We start from the raw sequence: 18,726 nt of genomic DNA on the forward strand, positions 1-18,726 counted from the left end.
CGCAAATTATGGCTTTTTCTTTATTTTTTTAGTTTTATTTTTTTGCTTTGTTGGCAGCAGGCTTACCCCTCCAGGTGCCCTGGAGAAAGCAAGACTTTGCACAGGGGGCTGCTGCCCTGCCAGCCCCTCTGCAGAGGGGTCAGAGCAGAGGTGCTGCTCCGGGGAAAGGGCCGCGGGCAGGAGCCAGACCTCTGCCCCCCTGACCAGCCAAATGCCCTTGCTGGAGCCAGCAATTTGGGGTACCGGACCCCATGTCACCCCCCTGAGCCATCCCACAGGGCATTGGTGCGGGGCGCCGGGTGGAGCGGCAGAGAACGGGCACAGCTCAATGCCTTTGTGAACACGTAGTGGCCTGGGAGGGGGTGGCCAGGGATGGACGGGGGAGAACAAGAATCCTCCAAAATGAGGATAAAGTGGAGCTTTCCTCAAGGGCCTGCGGAGGAAACGGGCCGCGTATCTGCTCGCAACCGAGGGGCCGGCGCGGCGGCTTGGCGTGGCTACAACGACTCGGGCGCGTGGCGGCGGGGCCGCTGAGATGAAAGCTTTGGCAAATAACTTATAGGTAAAGAGGGTGGGGGGCAGCTGGGGACCTGTCTTCATCTCCTGCACCAGGCGGGTGACCCAGCGCGGCACTGGGCACCTCCAGGGCTCCTTGTGCCGCTGCTGGCAGCCACGGGGTGATAGGGAGGGTGTTGCTCTGGCTGGGACCTGGTGTCTGCCCTTGGGAGCCATGGGGACAGAGGGAGAAGGTGCCCAGGGAAGGAGCGCGGCGGGATGCTCGATGTACAGCGGGGGCACCTGCCACAGGGTGGGGGAGCCAGAGCCCCGGGATGCACTGGCGGACATGCTCCCCATCCCAGCGTTCCTCTCCCTGGGCACCACCAGGGCGTAAGGGGTGCCGCCAGGTCCCAGCGTCCCAATCACCCCCGCCAGTGCTGGCGAGGATGCCGGTCCCACGTCCTTGGCTGCGATGACGATCGGAGCATCCCCGGGCTGTACCACGGGCAGAGGAGGGACCGGGGACCGGCCGTGGTGCAGCGCCGTCCTCTCCCAGCCGCCGGCCGCCCCGCTGCCAGGAGGTGTGGGCAGGGGCGCGGGGCTCACATGATGGTGCAGGAAGACAGCGGGTTTCGGATGTGGCAGGTGCAGGCAGCCCCGCAGTACTGGCGAAAGGTCTGGTAGCAGCTGCGGTCGGTGTCGCTGCTCCACTGGACGGGGTTGGTGGCCAGGGCCTCGGCCGGCAGTCTGTTGAGGATACTGGTGTTGACGGCCAGCGCCGCCAGCCCGTAGTCAGTGAAGAGGACGGTCTCCCGCTTGCAGGTGGGGCAGGAGATGAACTTGTACTTGGGGCAGGACTCGTAGAGGATCTGCAGGCACTCCTCGCACACCGAGTGCAGGCAGGAGAGGATGCGGGGCCGTTTGTTGGTGAAGTTGTACATGTGGCCGCAGGTGGGGCACTCGAGGGGCTCACAGGGCGTCGAGGGGTGCAGCACGTACTGGTTGACGATCACCTCGTCCGACGGCGGCTGCCGGTGGTAGCAGACCTCCGAGCTGCCCTTCCGCTGGCTCTGGTACCCGCGCTCTCGCCGCGGCAGGGGGGGAGTCCGGGGCAGCGGCAGGGGGCCGGGGGCGGCGTCCAGGGCAGGGATGTCCCCGCACGCCTGGTTGACGATGATTTCGGACTCGGAGGGCCACGCGCGCTTGGCCACGAGGGGCGGCTCGCGGCGCGGGGCCGGCGCGTAGCGCGGCTGCGAGGTCTGCAGCTCCGAAAACTTCTCCGGGTGGATGATTTTCATCGCCTCCATTTTAATGATGACCTGTTGCCCTTTCAGACACGACATGAGTATGGTTTTCACATTACTGTCCACTGCTCTGGGGGCTCTGAGCGACGCCTGCATGAGGCTAAAACATGCCGGCAGCCTGCTGAGCTTTCAATCTCGGTCTGGCTGCGGAGCAGGAGAACGGGGAGCAGCCGCTGGCGCGGGAGAGCATCCTGGGGAGACGGGGCAGCAGCAGCAGGCCCCGCGCCTCTCTTCTCCGGCCAGCCCCGAGGGTGCCAGGTGTGAGGCCGGGGAAGGCAGCGCTCACAGCAGCATCCTGCCCGCCTTGGAGGACGCGCTCGGGCGGGTGATCAAAGCGTTGGCTCCCCGCAGCGCCTCGCCGGGATGTTAACGTGACATTGGCCGTCACTCGGCAGCCCCCCTTTCGCCTTCGCTGGCACTTCCCACACCGTATCAGCTGCAGCTGGGAATGGTAAATCGGGGACTGTGGCACTGGGTGCTGCCCTGGGCAGGTGAGTCCGGGGGGTCCCGTAGGAGCTGGGGGCAGCCCCCACCTCCGTTCGGCCTTTATTCCTGTTTACGCGCCGTGGGATCCTCGTGGCGCTGAAGAATGTGTTTGCGAATTCCTTTGCTCTGACTTCCCGGCTCTCCCACTTGCCATCACCAGCAGCTCCCGCGGGGCAGGGGCTCAGGCATCCTGCGCCGGAGGGCACCTCCCCTTGGCCAGGGCTGCCACACGCCTCGTCCCCACCGTCCCTGGCACCTTTGTCCCCAGCTCAGCTCAGCTTCGTGCTCGCTGGAAATGAAAAGCGAGAGGGGGTTGGCTCCCAGGCTCTTCAGGGATGTGCCGGCTGCCAGCGCTCCCTCGGGATGCGTGCCTGCCTGCATCCCAGCAATTTGGCAATTGAGCCCTGCAGGTCCTTGTCCATCCGCCCACGTGTTTGGGCTGGCGGAAGTGGGCGCAGGCAGGTATTTCCCCCCAAGGGATCTCTTTGGCAGCCTGAACACGGGGTCTCTGGTCTCCCCTCTGCCCTGGGAGGGCAGGAACCCCTATGCCCTGCTGGGATGCAGGGTCCCTCCCGGGGGGGGCTCCCCTGCCAGCCTGCGTCTGCTCAGGGTTTTCTCTCACGTTTAGCCCCTCCTCTGCTCAGTGGATCTATTTTTACCTCCATCGCTTGCTCCTGATCTGTCCCTGCTATTATCCCTCCCTCCAGCTTCCTCTCCCTCTTCCCACCTCCCTGCCCTTGTCCCGGGGCTGCTGGAGAGGACAGGCCACGTTTGGGGGCAGGAGATGGGGGGCAGGCAGCCAGCCCGTGGCCATTTTCTCCCTCGGCAGCCCTGGCGACAGCCTGTCTCTCCTCGGAGAAGGGCGAAGGCGCTCTCCTCCATCACGCCGCAAATCCTGTTAGAGGGATGCCCGCTCCCGCTGAGCCCTGCCAGGCCTGGTGGAGGGGGCCCGAGGGGGCCATCTGGTTGTAGCAGCAGCCCTTGGGGACCGTGAGAGGCTGGGGGGGGGGTGTTCAGCCCTGGATGCCTGAGAGCCATGGAGGGCTGGATCTCTGCCCGACCTCAGCGGGGGTGTCCCTGGGGGCCATGCCCTGGTGGCACTGGGGTCCTGTTGAGCATCCTGCGATGCCTGCCCTGGGGAGGAAGGCCTCACGTCCCGCATCCCCCATCGCAGGCCCACATCCTGCACCCCACACCGTGCACCCCGCATCCCACAAGCAGCATATAACTCCCCCCCCGCCCCCGCACAGCAGCAACCCCGGGGACTCGCTGCCCGCAGGCCTCGCGCAGACACTCACCGCAGCGCACCGACGGGCACGGCGATCCGTAAGGATCCATAGGGAGCCGTGGGGCCAAGCACTCGCCACGCACACCCGCCGCCTTTCCACGCTCAAGCCGTCACACCCCTTCGTGCACAGCCGAGGCGCAGCACCCCGCCGTACCCCGCAGCCCCATCACCCCCGGGGCGACACAGCCCTCCCCAGCACCCCCTGTCCCCCGACACCCAGCATCCACCCCCGCGGTGACCTCCCACCGCAGCCCCCGGCCTCCCGCCGCGCTGGCTCGCTCGCAGCCCAGCGGCGCACACACACCCGCACACACATGTGCACACACACACCCGCACACACATGTGCACACACATGTTCACACACATGTGCACACCCGCACACACCCGCCCGCGCCTGCGCGCCCGCAGGGTGATGCCCCCCGGGCAGCCCGGCCGAAAGGACGGTCGCTGCTAGTCGGTACCTGCATCGGGCCGCCGTGCCCCGGGCGGGAGATCCCGGTGTGGCCGTGTGCCCGGTGGAGGCTCCAGCGCCCCGCTCCGTCCCCGGTAAAGGTCTGGAGGCCCAGGCGGTTAAAGGTTATCTGAAAGGCAGAGGGATGCAGGCGCTGCCCGTACGAAGTGCCGGCTCCCCGAGGATGCTGGCAGGTCTTCGCCGCCGCTCCCGGCCGGGCCGCGGCTCCCGGTCCCGCTTCCCACGGCCCCGCCGCCTCCTCCGGCAGCTTCCCCGGCGGCTCGGCGAGGGCACCGGGCACAAAGGCAGAGCTGGCGGCGCCGGGCTCCCGCCGGCTCCTCCGGCTCCGGATGCTCCGCGGGGACCCGCTGCCGGGGGGAGGCGGCAGGTAGCGCCGCTGCCGCCGCCGGGGAGGCACCTTCCGCCCGCCCCGCGGCTCCGCGCTCCCTCCCCCGGCTCCTCCGCCGCCTCCTCCGGCCGCGGAGCCCCCGCTCCGCGCGGGGCTGATGCAACACTCCGCGGCCGACAGCGCAGCCTGGTTGCCCTGGGTGGGGGGCAGCTGCAGCCGGGGCCCCCCCTCCCCCGCCCCGTGCCCCTCCGGCAGGTGCCGGCAGGCAGGCGGGCTCCGTCCCCGCTGTCCCGCGGGGTCCGGCGGGCGCGGGCGCTGCCTGCGCGCTCCCGCTCCGCTGCCGCCCGGCCCCGCAGTGCCGCCGCAGTGGTGCAGCCGGCTCACATTTCTCTCGCTCAGCAGCGCCGGGGCCCGCCGGCCGCAGCGCCCGACGCCCCCGCACACCCCCCGCCCCGCACCCCCCGCACCCCCCGCCCCGCCGGGCCCTGCCCCGCCGCCGCCGCCGCCCCGCTGCGGCTCCGCTCCCTTCCTGCCCCGGCCCGCCGCGGCCCCGCTGCTTCTCCGCTTCCCCCCCCCCCCGCCCCACGACCCCCCCCCACCTCCTTCGCTGCCCCCGGCCGGGTCCCCGCGCGGTTTCGGAGGGGCCTGCAGTGACTCAGCATCCGCCGCCGCCGCTGGAAATGGCTCCGCGGCGCGGGCCGGGAGCGGGCGATGCTGCTCCGGGGGCTGAGATTTTGGGGCCGGCGTCAGGGAGCGTGTGGCTGCGGGGGGGAAGGGTGGGGGCGGCCCTGCCAGCAGCCCCTGCAGCTTTCGGGGCTGGGGAAAGGTGGTAACATCAGTAATATCCCCCCAACCACCACTTTTTCTCCCTGCCGAATCAGAGCCTTGCACCCCACCGTGTCCCGAGGGACCCCTGCCCCATCGCCAGGCCTTGACCCCAACCCACAGCCACCCCTATGGCAGCGGAGCAGAGGGGGTCCCCCACGCTGAGGTCAAAACCCGGCTGAGCATCTCAATCCCTGCTGAGCCTAGGGAGCGGGGAGCAGGGCACAGGGGCTCGCTGGGCCCTGGGACATGTGGCGGGCTCCGCGTGGCATGCAGGGTGTCACACCACCACTGGGTACCAGCAGTGCTGTCAGGTCCCCGGAGAGCACTGGGAAGCATCGTGTGTTGCCGTGGTCTTCTTGTTTTGACCCCCTTCCCTGGCACAGGCAGACACGAGGCCACGGGGACACCCGCACTGTGCCCTGTGGGACAAACTCCTGGTCCGTACCTCCTGGCTCCTGCCATGCCCTGGCAGATGGTGAGGGCTGGGCTGCCCTTTCCCCATCCATGTCTGCTTCCAGCGTGGGGAGCCTGCAGGCAGGCAGCCAAAATGGGCAGCCAGCCCCACGTGGAGCCCCCCAGCTCCCCACCACGTTCAAACCCAGAGCTCACAGCCAACCTCCCCCCCAACCAGTGACCCAGGCACTTGTGCACCTGAACCCCAAGGCTCTCCATCCCTCCATCCCACCCTGGCTGGGGCGGGGTGCCAGCGGGGACTTACCAGGCTCCTTTGGGTGCTGTTGGGGTTTCCCTGCTTGTGTCACCTGCTGCCATGCTTGAGCTCTTTATGCTCCTCAGTTGGCCCCAGGATTTTGCCCAGATTTTGGTGCCCTCTCCATGAAGGTAACGCTGCCCAGCCCTGCGTGCTGGCCCCCCAGCCTTGCTGCAGCAAAGATGCAGCTGCCACTCGCCCCTGTAACAGGGGCTCTGCGGGGGCCTGGCGCTGCGCTGGGACTGCGCAGCCACATCGTGCTCACGCCATCGCTGTCCCTTGGCCCCTCCATCAGTGGGATGGACACAGAAGCTGGAGCTCACGTATTTCACAGAATAGCCCTGCCAGCCCGGAGGAAAGCTCAGCTCCGTCGGGCCTTATGCATCCCATAGATGATCCAACTATCCACGCTCTGGGAAACGATGCTAAAAATCTCACCCAGTTGCCTGGCCTGGAAGAGATGGTCAAACCCACCCAGCTAGAGTGATGCCCTGGTACCGCAGGGGCTCAGCCACGCTCCATCCTCATGCTGGACCGTCCCTGGCATGTGGCTGTCCCCCAGGGACCCTGCAGCTTCACCCACCACCTGCCCCCACCTGCAAATCCGTGCTCCCCTGTTGGCAATGTTCGTGCTTGCATTTTTAATCTTCTAGTTTCTCCTGTTGGATAAGGGGTTTTGTAACGACTTTGCCTCTAGTCCCTCTAAGTGTAATTCTTTGATCTGCTCACCTGCCAAAACCAGTGCGGGGCTGCTGCTGTCTGGCACCCTAACAGTGCTGAACAGGGATTCCCTTCATCTTCCCCATCCTCTCTGCGTCAGCTTTTCCTCACTTTCCTGCTTACGCTTCTGGATGCAGATAGTGAGAACCGGTTGTATTAAGCTTGAACTCCCAGAGCAAAGGAAATTGCAGGAAGTGAGTGAGCACGAGCCATTTTCTCTTATTAATTCACATGGCATCCCCGTGCTGACCCAGCTGCACGGTGTTATTATGCTACTATTCCAGGAGTTAAGCAACAGCTCTATTTAAAAATAATCATAAATTATATCAGGCATCTTTTCTGCTGAATAAGAGTGTGTTTGTGCCAAGATGCTGGGGATCTTCGGCGTTGCCTCATCTCTGCTGGTCCCTGCTTCGTGTGCTCGGTGGACGTGGCCCGGGATCCTGCCCATCCTGGCACAGCAGCACTTCTCAGCCTCTCCTCCACCTATTCAGGTACTTGTGAAGGAGTTTGCAGCCCGAGCCGAAGCCTGGCACTCCTTTTTCTCCTAAAGCTTGCGTTGGGCTTGGTGGGATCCTTGGTGGCAAGTGCCACTGGTTAAGTCTTGCACAAGGGAGGCTTTGGCCTCAAGTTTTCATCCCAACATGTGAGTGCTCAAGACTTGCAGAGCTCTCCCAGGCTCACTTTTGGAGGTGCAGAGTTTTCCCTTTTCTCTGCTGAGTTGGTCCACCAAGAGCTCTGCTTTCCACCCAAAACTGAAAATCATCTCATCCTCTAGAGCCCAGACCCTTCATCTCCAGCTGGACCCGGGTGGCCATGCTCTTGAGTGATGTCCCTACCAAACCCCAGACCCTGTGGCCAAATCTAACCTTTGTCTTTGGGTCTGGACATGCTGTAGCACCTAACTCTGTCCTATATACATAGGTGCTGCAGTATCTTTTATAGAAATCTACTGTATTGTGTGTTATCAGAAATGCACATCTTTATGCTGCACGTAGATATTCTCAGCGTGTCTTCTGAGCTGTGCTGATGGATACAGCACCCTTTTCTGGGTTTTACAACTAGCACAGATTTATTTTACTGTTTTTGAAGACCTTTTCATCAGGCCAAGCACGCCCTTGGGTTCGGAGGGAGCTCTTTAGTGCAGCGTACCTGCCCGTCCCCGTGTCCTGCCTTGAGCTCTGCCAGGCCAGACACGCAGGAGCAGCTTTGCCAGTGGGTCCTCTTCGTGCCGCCCAGATGAACAAAGTTTTGCTTTTCGTAATCAAGTGGTTACTTGTTGTAATCAAGCTGGTGTTGGTCCTGCCGGGACCGCCCTGCGTGCAACCACAGCTCCTTTCTGCAAAACCCAGTACTTTCCAGTGTCGCAAATGGATCATTTCTAAACCTTCGCTCTACGGATGCACTGAGAGACGGGACGCCCTGGCCAGCCTCTGCCGCAATCCCGCTGAGATGAACGGTGGTGCCAGGAGACAATTTGACCCTGAATTTCGTTCTTCTCATCTGCATCAGCCATCATCAGCTCAGCTGTCCAGCTGCATGCTCAGGAACTTATTGCCCTTCTGGATTTATAATGCCCGCGGAGAAGGGCTCGCTCTAGCAGGGTGGCTCCTCCACTTGGTGCTGACCCTGACAACACACGTGTCTTTGCTTTTCACTCAACCTGGGTGAGCCAGCAGCTCCGTGCATTGCCAAACCTCCCTGCCCTGCATCCCGGATCCCATCTACCACGTGCAGACCTGGCGTCGCGCTTTGCTGTCCGTGCGTCTGGTGGCAGCACCTGGGGTGCTTTTGCAGTGCCTCACGCCACCTGTATTCACTGCTTGCTGCTCCCGTTGCGGAGTCCGTTTGACCGAGTCCTGCGAACATCAACAGCTCTTTCCAAAATCCAGCCTGCTTCTCGCGACGATCTCGTTTTGCGCTGGTGAATCACTCGTCACACAGATAATTCACCCACAAAAACATGAGCTCATCTTCAGCGTTCCAGAGAGCAGCTTTATCGGCACGTCTGTAGCGGGCCAGGCACTGGCGCCAGCACCTGCCCAGGTGCCCTGCGGCACCAGAGGGACGACCCAGCCTGGCGCGGCCGAGACAGGTGCCAATGTGGTGCCCATGCTCCATGTTAGGTCTTTTCATCCTCCATGCTCCATCATGCCATGTTCCATCCCCTTGGGATTGCCTCCCCTTCCTGGTGTAGAGCATCAGGAGAAGGGACCCCAAGTGCCACGGTCACCACCCTCCTTGACTGACACCCTCCAGGTCTGGCTGAGATGGCATCAGCCCACACAACAGAAGATGAAGACAGGGCAGCTCTCACACCACACATCTGCCATGTAGCTCCACCAAAGCGATTGCAGCTCCTGGGACATGCAGCTTGCCCAGGCAGAGCACACACCATTTTGAAGGAAGGATGCTATTGAAAAATCTGCCAAGAAACCAGCAGAACTGCTTGTTGCCAGCTGCTTGCTTAAGGATGCAACAAGCTGCTGTAGAGCTGGTTGCTCTGGTCGCTGTTTGAAGCAGCAGAAGTGTGTGGGTTGGTGGTGGTCAGGACTTGACCGTTGATGTTCTTGCAGAACAGTCCTAATACGTTGATGGGGGTTTGAATGTGGTCATTTCTAGGCTTGCAGCCCTTTACAGAGACTCTACCATGAGAAAGATGGTGCTCAGAAGATGTGCAAAGCGATCTAAAGCCCGTGGCTCTTCCCCGTGTTACCACACGTAAACCTTGAGGTTGTAAGCTCCACGGCACGACAGACCTACCTGCATGGTGATCTGGCAAGCTTGAAGGTTAATGGATGTTCCTAAAGCCCCAACAGATCCCATGAGGCATAATCATTATTTTTACTGTTCGGTTGGTTTAGTGATTAATACTGTGGCCACTTCTGGGAGCCCTTGGTGTGGGGTGGGTGCCCACGTTGCTAGTGCTGCACCAATGGCAGGAGGGAAGGAGGGAGGGAGGAGGAGGAGGTGGGATGCGCGTGGGATGGGGGGAGATCAAGGCAGCAGGGCTGGAGACACCATCTCCTCTCTCCTTGGACGTGGTGACCTTCATTCCCCTCACCACCAGCTCCCTGCCTGCAGACCTGGGGTTGCTCAGCTGTCAGAAAAGAAGACTCATGGAAAATTCATTGCTCTCCACAGCTACCTCATGGGAGGAGGGAGAGAGGATAAGGATCAACAGCCACAAGCTGGGACATGGGAAATTCCAGCTGTGTTTCCCTATAGCTGTGCAGGGAAAAGCTTTTTCACTTCGGGGGTCAAACACTGAACTGGGTCTCAGAGAGATGGTGAGATCTCCAGCCTTGGAGATGTTCAAAGCTGTCCTGCAAGAGGTCCAGAGCAACACACCAGCTGTGCTTTGAGCGGGGTGTTGGAATCCGCTATGGGACTGGGACCAGCCGCAGTCCCTGTGGTGCAAGTGGGGTCCCCCACTCCCATCAGAGCCCCCTTCTTCACCTGGGGGCTGCATCTCCCCCGCCCTGTGTCTGCACAGTCCCATGGACTCCCAAGACAAGGGGGATTTCACGTCTTGCTGGTGATCCAGCAGCAGCACGGTCACGTCAGAAGCTCCTTCCTGGTCTTGTGGTGCTGACAAGGGCTGATGGGCAGATCTTGAGCTCCCTGGGGGCTGCTGGCTGGGGCACGTGGTGGCCACAAAGACCCAGGGCCACGTTTCAGGGGCAAGAGGGTGCAAGGAAGACCCATGTCCTTTAGAAAACACCTTGTGCCCAGGCGAAACGGGACAGAGATGGCCTAGAAATAGAAATGGCAGCTCTGCAGAAACCTTCCCCCTTCTCCATGCAGCCCAGCTGATGCTGGCTTTAACAGAGCCCGAGGGGTTGGAGGCTCAGCAGAAACCAGTGTGTGTACCAGTGCGGGGGTACGGCCACTCTTCCTGGCCCTCCTGCTCCGGGCTGGGCAGGTGCAGGGCTGGTGGAGCAGCGCTGGTGCCGGCGATGCTGGGGCTGAGGCAGATGCCTTGCAATCACGGTGACATTTCACGTTTGCTTTGCTGGCTCCCTGGGAGAGCCCGGCGCTGCCTCCGCTCGTAACCCGGCAGCACCGCTCGCCTGGATGCGCCGGTGAGATGCAAACTGGGTCAGGGAGAAGGAGGTGGCACAGCCACTGCGTGAGCCTTCGAGATGCCCGTCAGCAATGCGGTGGGGCACGGCGGTCCTGGCATGGGCGAAGAGGTGCCCAAGCTCTGGCTTGTCCCTCCTGGGTGCTGCCGTGGCTGAGGCATGGCTCCAAAGAGCAGCCCAGCACTGAACAAGCAATTTATTTTTGCAACAGAATTTCAGCTTTTTCAGGAAAACTTCCCCGAATGCAGTGCCCAGGACCCACCGAGCCCTGCCCAGCTCCTGGACTGGGCACCAGAAACCCCTTGCTCTGAACACAGCCCCACACATGAGGCTGTGGCCGTGCTTGTGGGTGGTGGGATCCTGCTGTCCCAGCGTGGCTGTCTCAGGGTTCCCGGCAGGACCTGGGCACACGACGTGCTCTCCCATCCCTGCTCCCAGCAACTGGCAACACCCCCGGGTCTCCTGCGATCCTTTCTGCTCAGCTTGGGCAACCGATGCTCTTACGTGGAGCCCCACGGCCGCATTTCTAGGTCGGCTGGGTGAATGTGAGTGTTAACCCGAGGATTTCGTTTTCCCCGTTGCCTGGGGGAGCTGCGTGGCTGCACGGCCGGGAGGTGCCCCCTGCGCAGCTCCCGCTCCGGCACGGTGGCAGCTTCCTGCAGCGCAGCAGCCGCCGCGCGCGTGGGGGCCGCCGGAGCAGGTGCTCCTCCGCTGCGGTTTGGGCACGGCGGAGCTGAGCTGCCGCTTGCTCTGCGCCTGCGGCCGGGAGAGCTTCAGCCGGGGGGGAGCGGTGCCTGCAGAGCTGGGGATGGGCAGTTGCAGGGGGGAGGCACGAGGGAACGCGGAAGATGCCAAATTCCCTGGCATTGCCTTGGTGGAAGCTGGAAGGTGTGTAGAGCCCTGGGCAAGGGGGCTGTGGGAGGGGGCTGCGTCCCGCGGGGCAGGGCCGATGTGCTGTACTGGCTGCTGGGGAGGTTTCCCAGGGCTGACAGCATCATCTGGCCTTGGGGATTCCATCACCTCTTTCCTCTCCCTGGTTTCTTCAGTCCACCAACATATTTGGTGCCAGGAGCCATCCTGGGATGCTGCAGGAGGACCTGTGGCCTGTCTCTCCCCACTGCTCCCCTGAGAGAGGACCCCCTGCCCGATGCCTTGGCTGGTGGGGGGCCCCTGGGAACAAGGAGGTGTCTGCAGCCCAGTGCTCCCGTGCAGGCTGTGGGGAGGTGAGCGGTCGCACCGGAGCCAGCCCCATCCCTGGTGTGACGTGGGGAGGTGAAGTCTTTCTGTGTAAGGGAAACTGGTGCTCCAGCCTGGCAGTGGCCCCAGCACGCCCAGACTGCTGGGGGAGCTGGCAGGTGCCAGTGGGGACTGTGCTGCATCCCCAGGACAGGACTAGGGTCACCAGAGAGACTTGTACCTCTGTGAGCTGTGTGCCCATCTGCTGGGGACACGTGTGGATTTGAGGGGGACGGGAAGCCATGTGGGGCACTGAGCACCCGTGCAGCCCCCAGGATGCTCTGAAGCCATCATGGTCCTATGGATGGGGATGAAGGTGCAGTTTTGGGTGCAGACTCAAGGATGAGGACCGACTCCCAGTAAGGCAGAAGGGGTCTCTGGGGAGCACCCCCTCCCATGCCCACCCTGGCTTTCTGCAGGACCCTGATCTACACACGGGGCTCTGGGGCTGGCAGAGCTGCGGCGGAGGCTGCGCCCCAGCACAGGGGCTGCCTGCCCAGCGGCTGCCCGCGTGCCAGCGCAGAGCTGCCAGCCTGCGTGAGCCTGGCGCTCGCATCCCTCGCCAGCGCAACAGACACAAATGGGAGCAGACAGCCTGGCTCGAGTGGTAAAGATCAAACCCTGGGTGCCCAGGGCTGCTGTCAGTGTGAGACAGGGCGCTCGGAGCCAGCCCGGGGGTGGCAGCCCCATCGCTCGCCCTGCCTGGTGATGCCCCAACTAAAGGGCTGAGTCCCCGCATGGCCACAGCGCGGTGCTGCTGGCAGAGCGCGGGCAGGAGCCTGCTGGGGGGGCTGCCCACTCTGCCCCTGTGGCCCCCATAGCGGGTGCTGGCCATGGCTCAGGATCGTGCCATGGTGAGTGGATACAGGGGTTTGCCCACCCTGGAGCTCAGATCCCGGGGAATGTAGAAGCCACTGCCAGGGTGCAAGAATAAATGGCCCCGCTGCTTCTGCTGGGCTCTGCCGACGGGGATGCTCCTGTGCCCGGCACCTCCCCAGAGGCTGCGCCCCGACTTCTCCGCAGGCTCGGGAGGGCAGAGGGGAAGGTAACCCCGAAACACAGCCCTGCCAGGAACCGCTGTGGGAAGGCCCCTCCGTGGGGCCGTGCGGCCGCCCCAGCCTGCATCGGCAGGTGGGAACGTCAACCGCCTGCCCCAGGCTCTCGCCGAGCCGGCGGGGCCGTGGGAGGATGGTGCCGGAGCTGTGACACGTGGATCGTGGCTTGCAGGAAGCCGCTGGTTGCACCCACGCACCCCGGGGAGAGAGGCGGGGGAGCACCCTGAGCGGCTGGGGTGGGATGGGCAGCACCCATGAAAGCAATTTCGAGGAGCAGAGGCAGCTGCCAGGGGTCCTGCCAAGCTGCAGGTCCAGGCACAGCTTCCTCATCCTCCTACAGCCCCAAAGAGGTTTGCAGAGAGCCCTGGGATCCAGCACAGGCCCCAGACACCTGGATTTTGCACAACCCGCCTGTTTCCCACCCGGGAAGGTGGCAGCCATCGCCTGGGTGCCCACGTCCTGCTGGCTCGGAGGTGGCCCATTGTGGGCAGCAGCACGGCTGCCACCGGTGCAGAGTGGGAGGGATGAGGGTCCGCAGCGCAGCCAGGGAGCAAGGAGAGGGCATGGCTAATTGGGATAATTGCTAAAGCAGGCGAGGGGCGAGCAGGGAGGGAGGCGGCGAACAAGGAGCCGTTGTGCACAGGCGGCCCAGGCACGCGGCCCCGGCTCCAGCCGGCAGCGAGAGCCAAACAAACGGGGACTGTTTGAAGCCAGGGAGGACAAGCAGGCAGCAGGACAGGAACCAGACCTCCGCTGGGAGAGAGCTGGAGCCAAGGGCTTAGCTGGGAGCTGGGTGTTGTGCAGGGTCTGCCTGTTCCCTGCCAGGAGAGCACCCTCGGACCACCATGGCAGAGCCTTTGCCATGGGCAGGATGGTGCCATCCCCAATCCACCGCCAGGGTAGGGGTCAGGAAGGGATGGCAAAGTGCTGGGGATGCTCCAGGCCAGGAGGTGGGTGACAGCCCTTCTGCCACAGCCATCCCTGGGGCTGGAAACTTTGCATCACGGAAAAACAGCAGGAAACCAACCCCTTGTCCTATAAACACCCATCGGCAGGTGCAGTTGCTGTGCAAGAGCTCCATGTGGCCACGGCACAGCGGAAGCTGCGCGGCATCACCCTGCACAGCTGCTTGCAGTGAAAGCAAAAGCGGTGACTGCAGGGAGCCTGCCCAGAGGTGGGAGCCAGCAGCTGCCCCCACCTCGACCCCGCTTCCTCCTTTGCAGGAAGATGTGAAATTTGAGGAGGGAAAACTTCGGCCGTGCACATGAGCTGCCCAACCAGGTGTCCCCAGCTGGGGCTCTCAGGGTCGCTGTTCCAGCTCTCTGCACGTGAGCGGGTGCTCAGCCTCGGAGGACATCCCGACATCCCGGGCTGTTGGCTGCCGTCTCACTCTGAGCGAGGAGCTGCGGGCTGTGCCCCATCGGACCCAAATCCTGCAGCATCGCCCTGCGGCGGGTGCTGGGCTTAGGTTGGCAACGGGTGAATTGCCCTTCCTAAAGTCCTCGTGCAATGGCATGAAGCCACCCCGCAGAGATTTCCCAAGCAGGGATTTGGCATGTGGGCAGGACAGAGCTGGTGGGGGGAGATTTTGGCCCTGGAGGATGATGTCAGCCAACGTGCCCTGGCTCCGTGCTTGCTAGCCCGCTCAACCACAGCTCCATGCAGGGACAGCCACTGGCTCCTGGTCCAAAGCCCATCGGGAAAAGCCCACTCTCAGCCCCAAAGCGCTCAGCTGCTGGGAGGAGACGGGAAGGACTTGCTCCAGGCCAGGAAATCCTTGCTTTCTCCTCCAGCCGGGCCGCAGTGGGCAGCCACAATGCACGCTTCCCCCACGCCGCTGCCAAGCCCCGGCAGGACCCGGGAGCCGGCCGGGCTGCGGAGCCACAGGGGAGAGGGATGGAGGGTGAGTGTGGGAGGGTGATAAGGAAACCAGCTTCTCTCCCAGTTCCTGCGGCCGGTGCGAGACAGGGGAGAGGCAGGCAGCCCGCCAGGTGCCTCGCATGATGCCGGTTCCGGCCGTGCCAGCCTGGACATCGGGTTATTTGTCTGACTCGTTATCCTTGAGGAATGCCCAGATGCAGCAGGCATCGCAAATTCAGCCCTGCAGCGTCCGCAGCTCTCCCACAGGCACACGGGGTAGGTGGGCAGGCAGGTGGGTGCCCAGCACCCGCTGCATGTGCATGTGTGCCCCAGCTGTGCACAGCACCCGCTGCATTTTGCACATCTCCATGGTGCTCCTGGCATCCCTGTCCTGCACTCGTGGGCCTGCAGAGTGGCTGAGGCATCACATCGGGAACGCAGAGTGCAGGACAGAGCTGGCGACGGATCCTGTCGGATCTGGGGAGCTGCCAGCCCTTTGGGGCATGTGCTCTGGCTGCAGGGCGAGCACCAGAGCCTTGGCAGTTTGCAGAGAAGCCTGCGCTGCCCCTCAGTATGCAGCTGAATCCTAGGAGCTGGTATCCAGGGCAGGATTGGCCTGTGCCAGGATGGGTGCATGGCCCAGGGCCACCCCAGTGTGTGCAGCTCATGTGCTGAGCCAAGTGACGGGACACATCCTGGCACTACAGGCAATCCCTCCCATCGAGCAGCTTTTTCAGGTCATTTCCGGGCTTCATTTCAGCTTTAAAAGCTGCCACCCTCCTTTGGGACGCATCGCTTTCCCTGAGAGGGAACCAAGAACTGACAAAACTCATTGCATGAAGCAGGCAGGCTACCCAGAGACAAGCAGTGCGGGGCTGTAACTCCTCCCATGGACACGGGACGTTTGTGGGTGCCAAGGGCCGTGCAATGGGGCATGGCTCTGGGGCTGCCAGGTGTCATGCCCTCGGGCTGTGCCCACGTGCTATATCAAAAGGTGGGTCCAGCTCTGGGCCTTGCAGGATGGGGGTGCTGGGCATGGGCTGCCAGCCTGGCCTGGGGGGGACAAGTGGATTTTGCACCGTGCTGGGTTTCCCACCCAAGGTGCTGGAAATGGGGCTGTGCTGCTGGAGGGCTCAAAGCACAAACTCCTACAGATGCCATGAGCCTCCAGCTCTGGCAGCTCTGGCCTCGTGCGCTGGTCTGGGCTCCCTACGTCACCCCTCAGAGATGCACCACTGGTCCCCTCCATGGCACCCTTATGCCTGCAGCCCCAGCACCTCCTCCCTGCTTGCCGAGTGCCCAGCTGAGCCCCCGAGCCTGCTGGCACCGACCCCACGGGGTTCCCCTTACGGATGTTCACCCCGCTAACACCCCCCGCTCCTGGGCCACCCCCCCGGCCTCGCTCTGCTTTTTAATGAGGAGGCGGCTGAGAATTAAGGCAAACGCCTTGGGGAAGACCTTGTGGAGGGGTCCATGGGATGTCCAGAAAGAAATTGCCCCACCCACCTGGCATCGTTTCGCACAGCCTGAATTTGGGGTTTGGTTTCCCATGACAGCCCTGTGCTGTTTCACACACCGACCACCCACGAGCTCTCCTTCAAAAAAGGCTCAGGCCCACCAAGGGTTGGTTTTGAAGCCACCGTCTGCGCCGGGGGCTCTCGCCGAGCTGCTCCCCCAGCTGAACGCTAAACCTTTCCCTCTCGGAAACGCTGCTCGACATCGTTCTCTGGCACGGATGGGCTGGAAAGAGCGTCACCACCCTCATGTGCCTGCGCCACGGCACTGCGGCTGCCTGGCAGCCGAGAGAAACAGTCAGCAAACATGACCCATCGTGGAATTTTTGTGTCCTGGTGACCGGGAGAAGAAGCTCCACCGACTCTGATGCCACACACATGCCTGTCCCCAGGGGAAGGATGTCCAGTAGCAGGATGTGCCCGTGGCTTTCTGTTTTTTTTTTATTTTTTAAATGAAATAAATGCTCCTTTTGCTGTGTGTGAAGCTCTGGCGATACGAGGCACCCCATGAGATCACTGCAGTGACCGGTGTCCTACAAAAAGTCCTAAAATCTTGTGTTTAGTCACGTGGGATCAGGGGCTGTGGGTACCCTGCATGGTACTGCTGCGAAGACCCAAGATCTTTTTTGGATGGCTACTGCAGGAATTGCTGAGCCCAGCACTTTCCTCCCAGCTGTGCATCCACAGCTGGGGACACCCCACCCCTGCAGCACTCACTGGGCTCCAGACCTGCCATCAGCCACCCACACTGGGAACGCAGCCCCCAGCCCCCTCTGCAGGTCTGCCCCCTCATTTTTGGGTTGCTGGGAGGTGGTCCGGGCTGCCAGCGAGCTCCTGGGTCCTTTGGGAAAAGAAAGGAAAACATAGGTTGGCTTTTTCTCCTGCTTCTCCTGGTTTTCTCAGGCTTCTCCTCAATCACAGAGGTTGTCTCCTGGGCTGCACGGAGCTGGAGCACCTTTCTCTGGATGGGCCATGTCACCTCGTGAGGTCCTCTCTCTCCACCACCTCTCCTAGCACAGGACATTGCCTGGGTGGGCACCAAGCTTTCCGTTGGTTTTTTACTGTTGATTATTTTTTTTTCCCTTGCAAACAATTGTAGGAAATTAGGCTGGTTTTAAGCAACAAATAGCTTAAATAGTTCAGCTCGTTGGTTTACTCATAGGGGTGCAGAGCTCCGAAGCACCCACTGGCTCCCAGCTCAGCAAGTCCAAAACGGGGCAACTCCCAGACAGCAGCTTGCGCTTGGATGGAGCAGCTTTTCCGTCGGAGGATTCTCCATCACCTATAAACCCTCCAGGGAGCCGCACGAGACGCCTGGATGTGGCTCTCGGAGCTCGATTCAGAGTTGGATCTTGCCAAGAAATGAAATGTTTGAACTTCAGGCTCCAGATTAGACGTTGCTGCTCGGCTGGGGCTGTGCCCACACAGTCTGCCCCATCATCTGCACCAGATGGACAAACACCGAATGACTCTGCCGTGCCCAAACTTCCCTCCATGGCTCCCACAGGATGGCCCGATTTTGGGGACAAGGAGCAGGGAACGACGCCTTGCAATGCTGAAAAGGGCAGATTTAGGCTTTCACCTGCTGAATTTCCATCTTGAAGGAATAACGCTGAATTTAAAGGACTTATTTACGTCTCTCCGCGGGCACTGCAGGACCCCGGGGACGGGGGCTGGTGCCTATTGTCCCATCAGCCGGGAGAGGTGAGCCTGGAGGGGTGCCCGCGGGTGCAGCCTGGCACTGGGGCTGCCTGTCGAGTTTGTCTGGGGGGACAGCAGGGCAGTCTCCAGTGCGCGGGGACCCAGAGCTGCGCGCATGCAGGTCTGCCCCGTGCCACGATGCTCTGTGGCCAGCAAGGGCCAGTGGCGGGCACAGATCCTGGGGCATCGCCGGAGCAGCCAGGGCACCTGATCCCAGCATTTTAGCTTCCCCGAACACATTTACTGGCTGCATATGATGACGACCTCCCTCTTGTGTGGGTTTCCCCCTTCCCAGCTCCTGCTACGCACAAACTCATGTTTCCCAGGTGCTGTTTTTCTGGAGGATGGACCCCAGTGATGGCGACTGCCCCACGCACCGCAGGGGCCGGGGCTGGATGTGTCTCCTGACCCACAGCAGCACCCACGTGTCCCTGCTGGTGCTGCAGCAGGTCGGAGCTGAGGCTGAAGGGAGCACTGGGATGGGCACTCATGAGAGCGCGCTGGTGCTTGATGAGGATGGAGGTGTCACCAAAGCCATTCCTGTGGGTGGGACATGTCGTAGGAGCACTGGCCCATGTGGGTTTGCAGGTGGGAGCTCTGTGCAAAGCCCTTCCTGCACTTGGGGCATTTACAGGGTCTCTG

General features: G+C 62.4%; 1 protein-coding gene across 1 annotated transcript; it reads right to left on the reverse strand.

Moving 5' to 3' along the window:
* Nucleotides 1–1,100: 1,100 nt before the first annotated feature.
* Nucleotides 1,101–1,898, reverse strand: RNF208 (ring finger protein 208). Its single transcript, XM_086625348.1, has one exon. The coding sequence runs from the start codon at nt 1,896–1,898 to the stop codon at nt 1,101–1,103; it is 798 nt and encodes a 265-aa protein (XP_086481474.1).
* Nucleotides 1,899–18,726: the final 16,828 nt, after the last annotated feature.

The sequence above is a fragment of the Tauraco erythrolophus genome, chromosome 22, assembly GCF_009769465.1.
Source record: "Tauraco erythrolophus isolate bTauEry1 chromosome 22, bTauEry1.pri, whole genome shotgun sequence".
NCBI lineage: Eukaryota > Metazoa > Chordata > Aves > Musophagiformes > Musophagidae > Tauraco > Tauraco erythrolophus.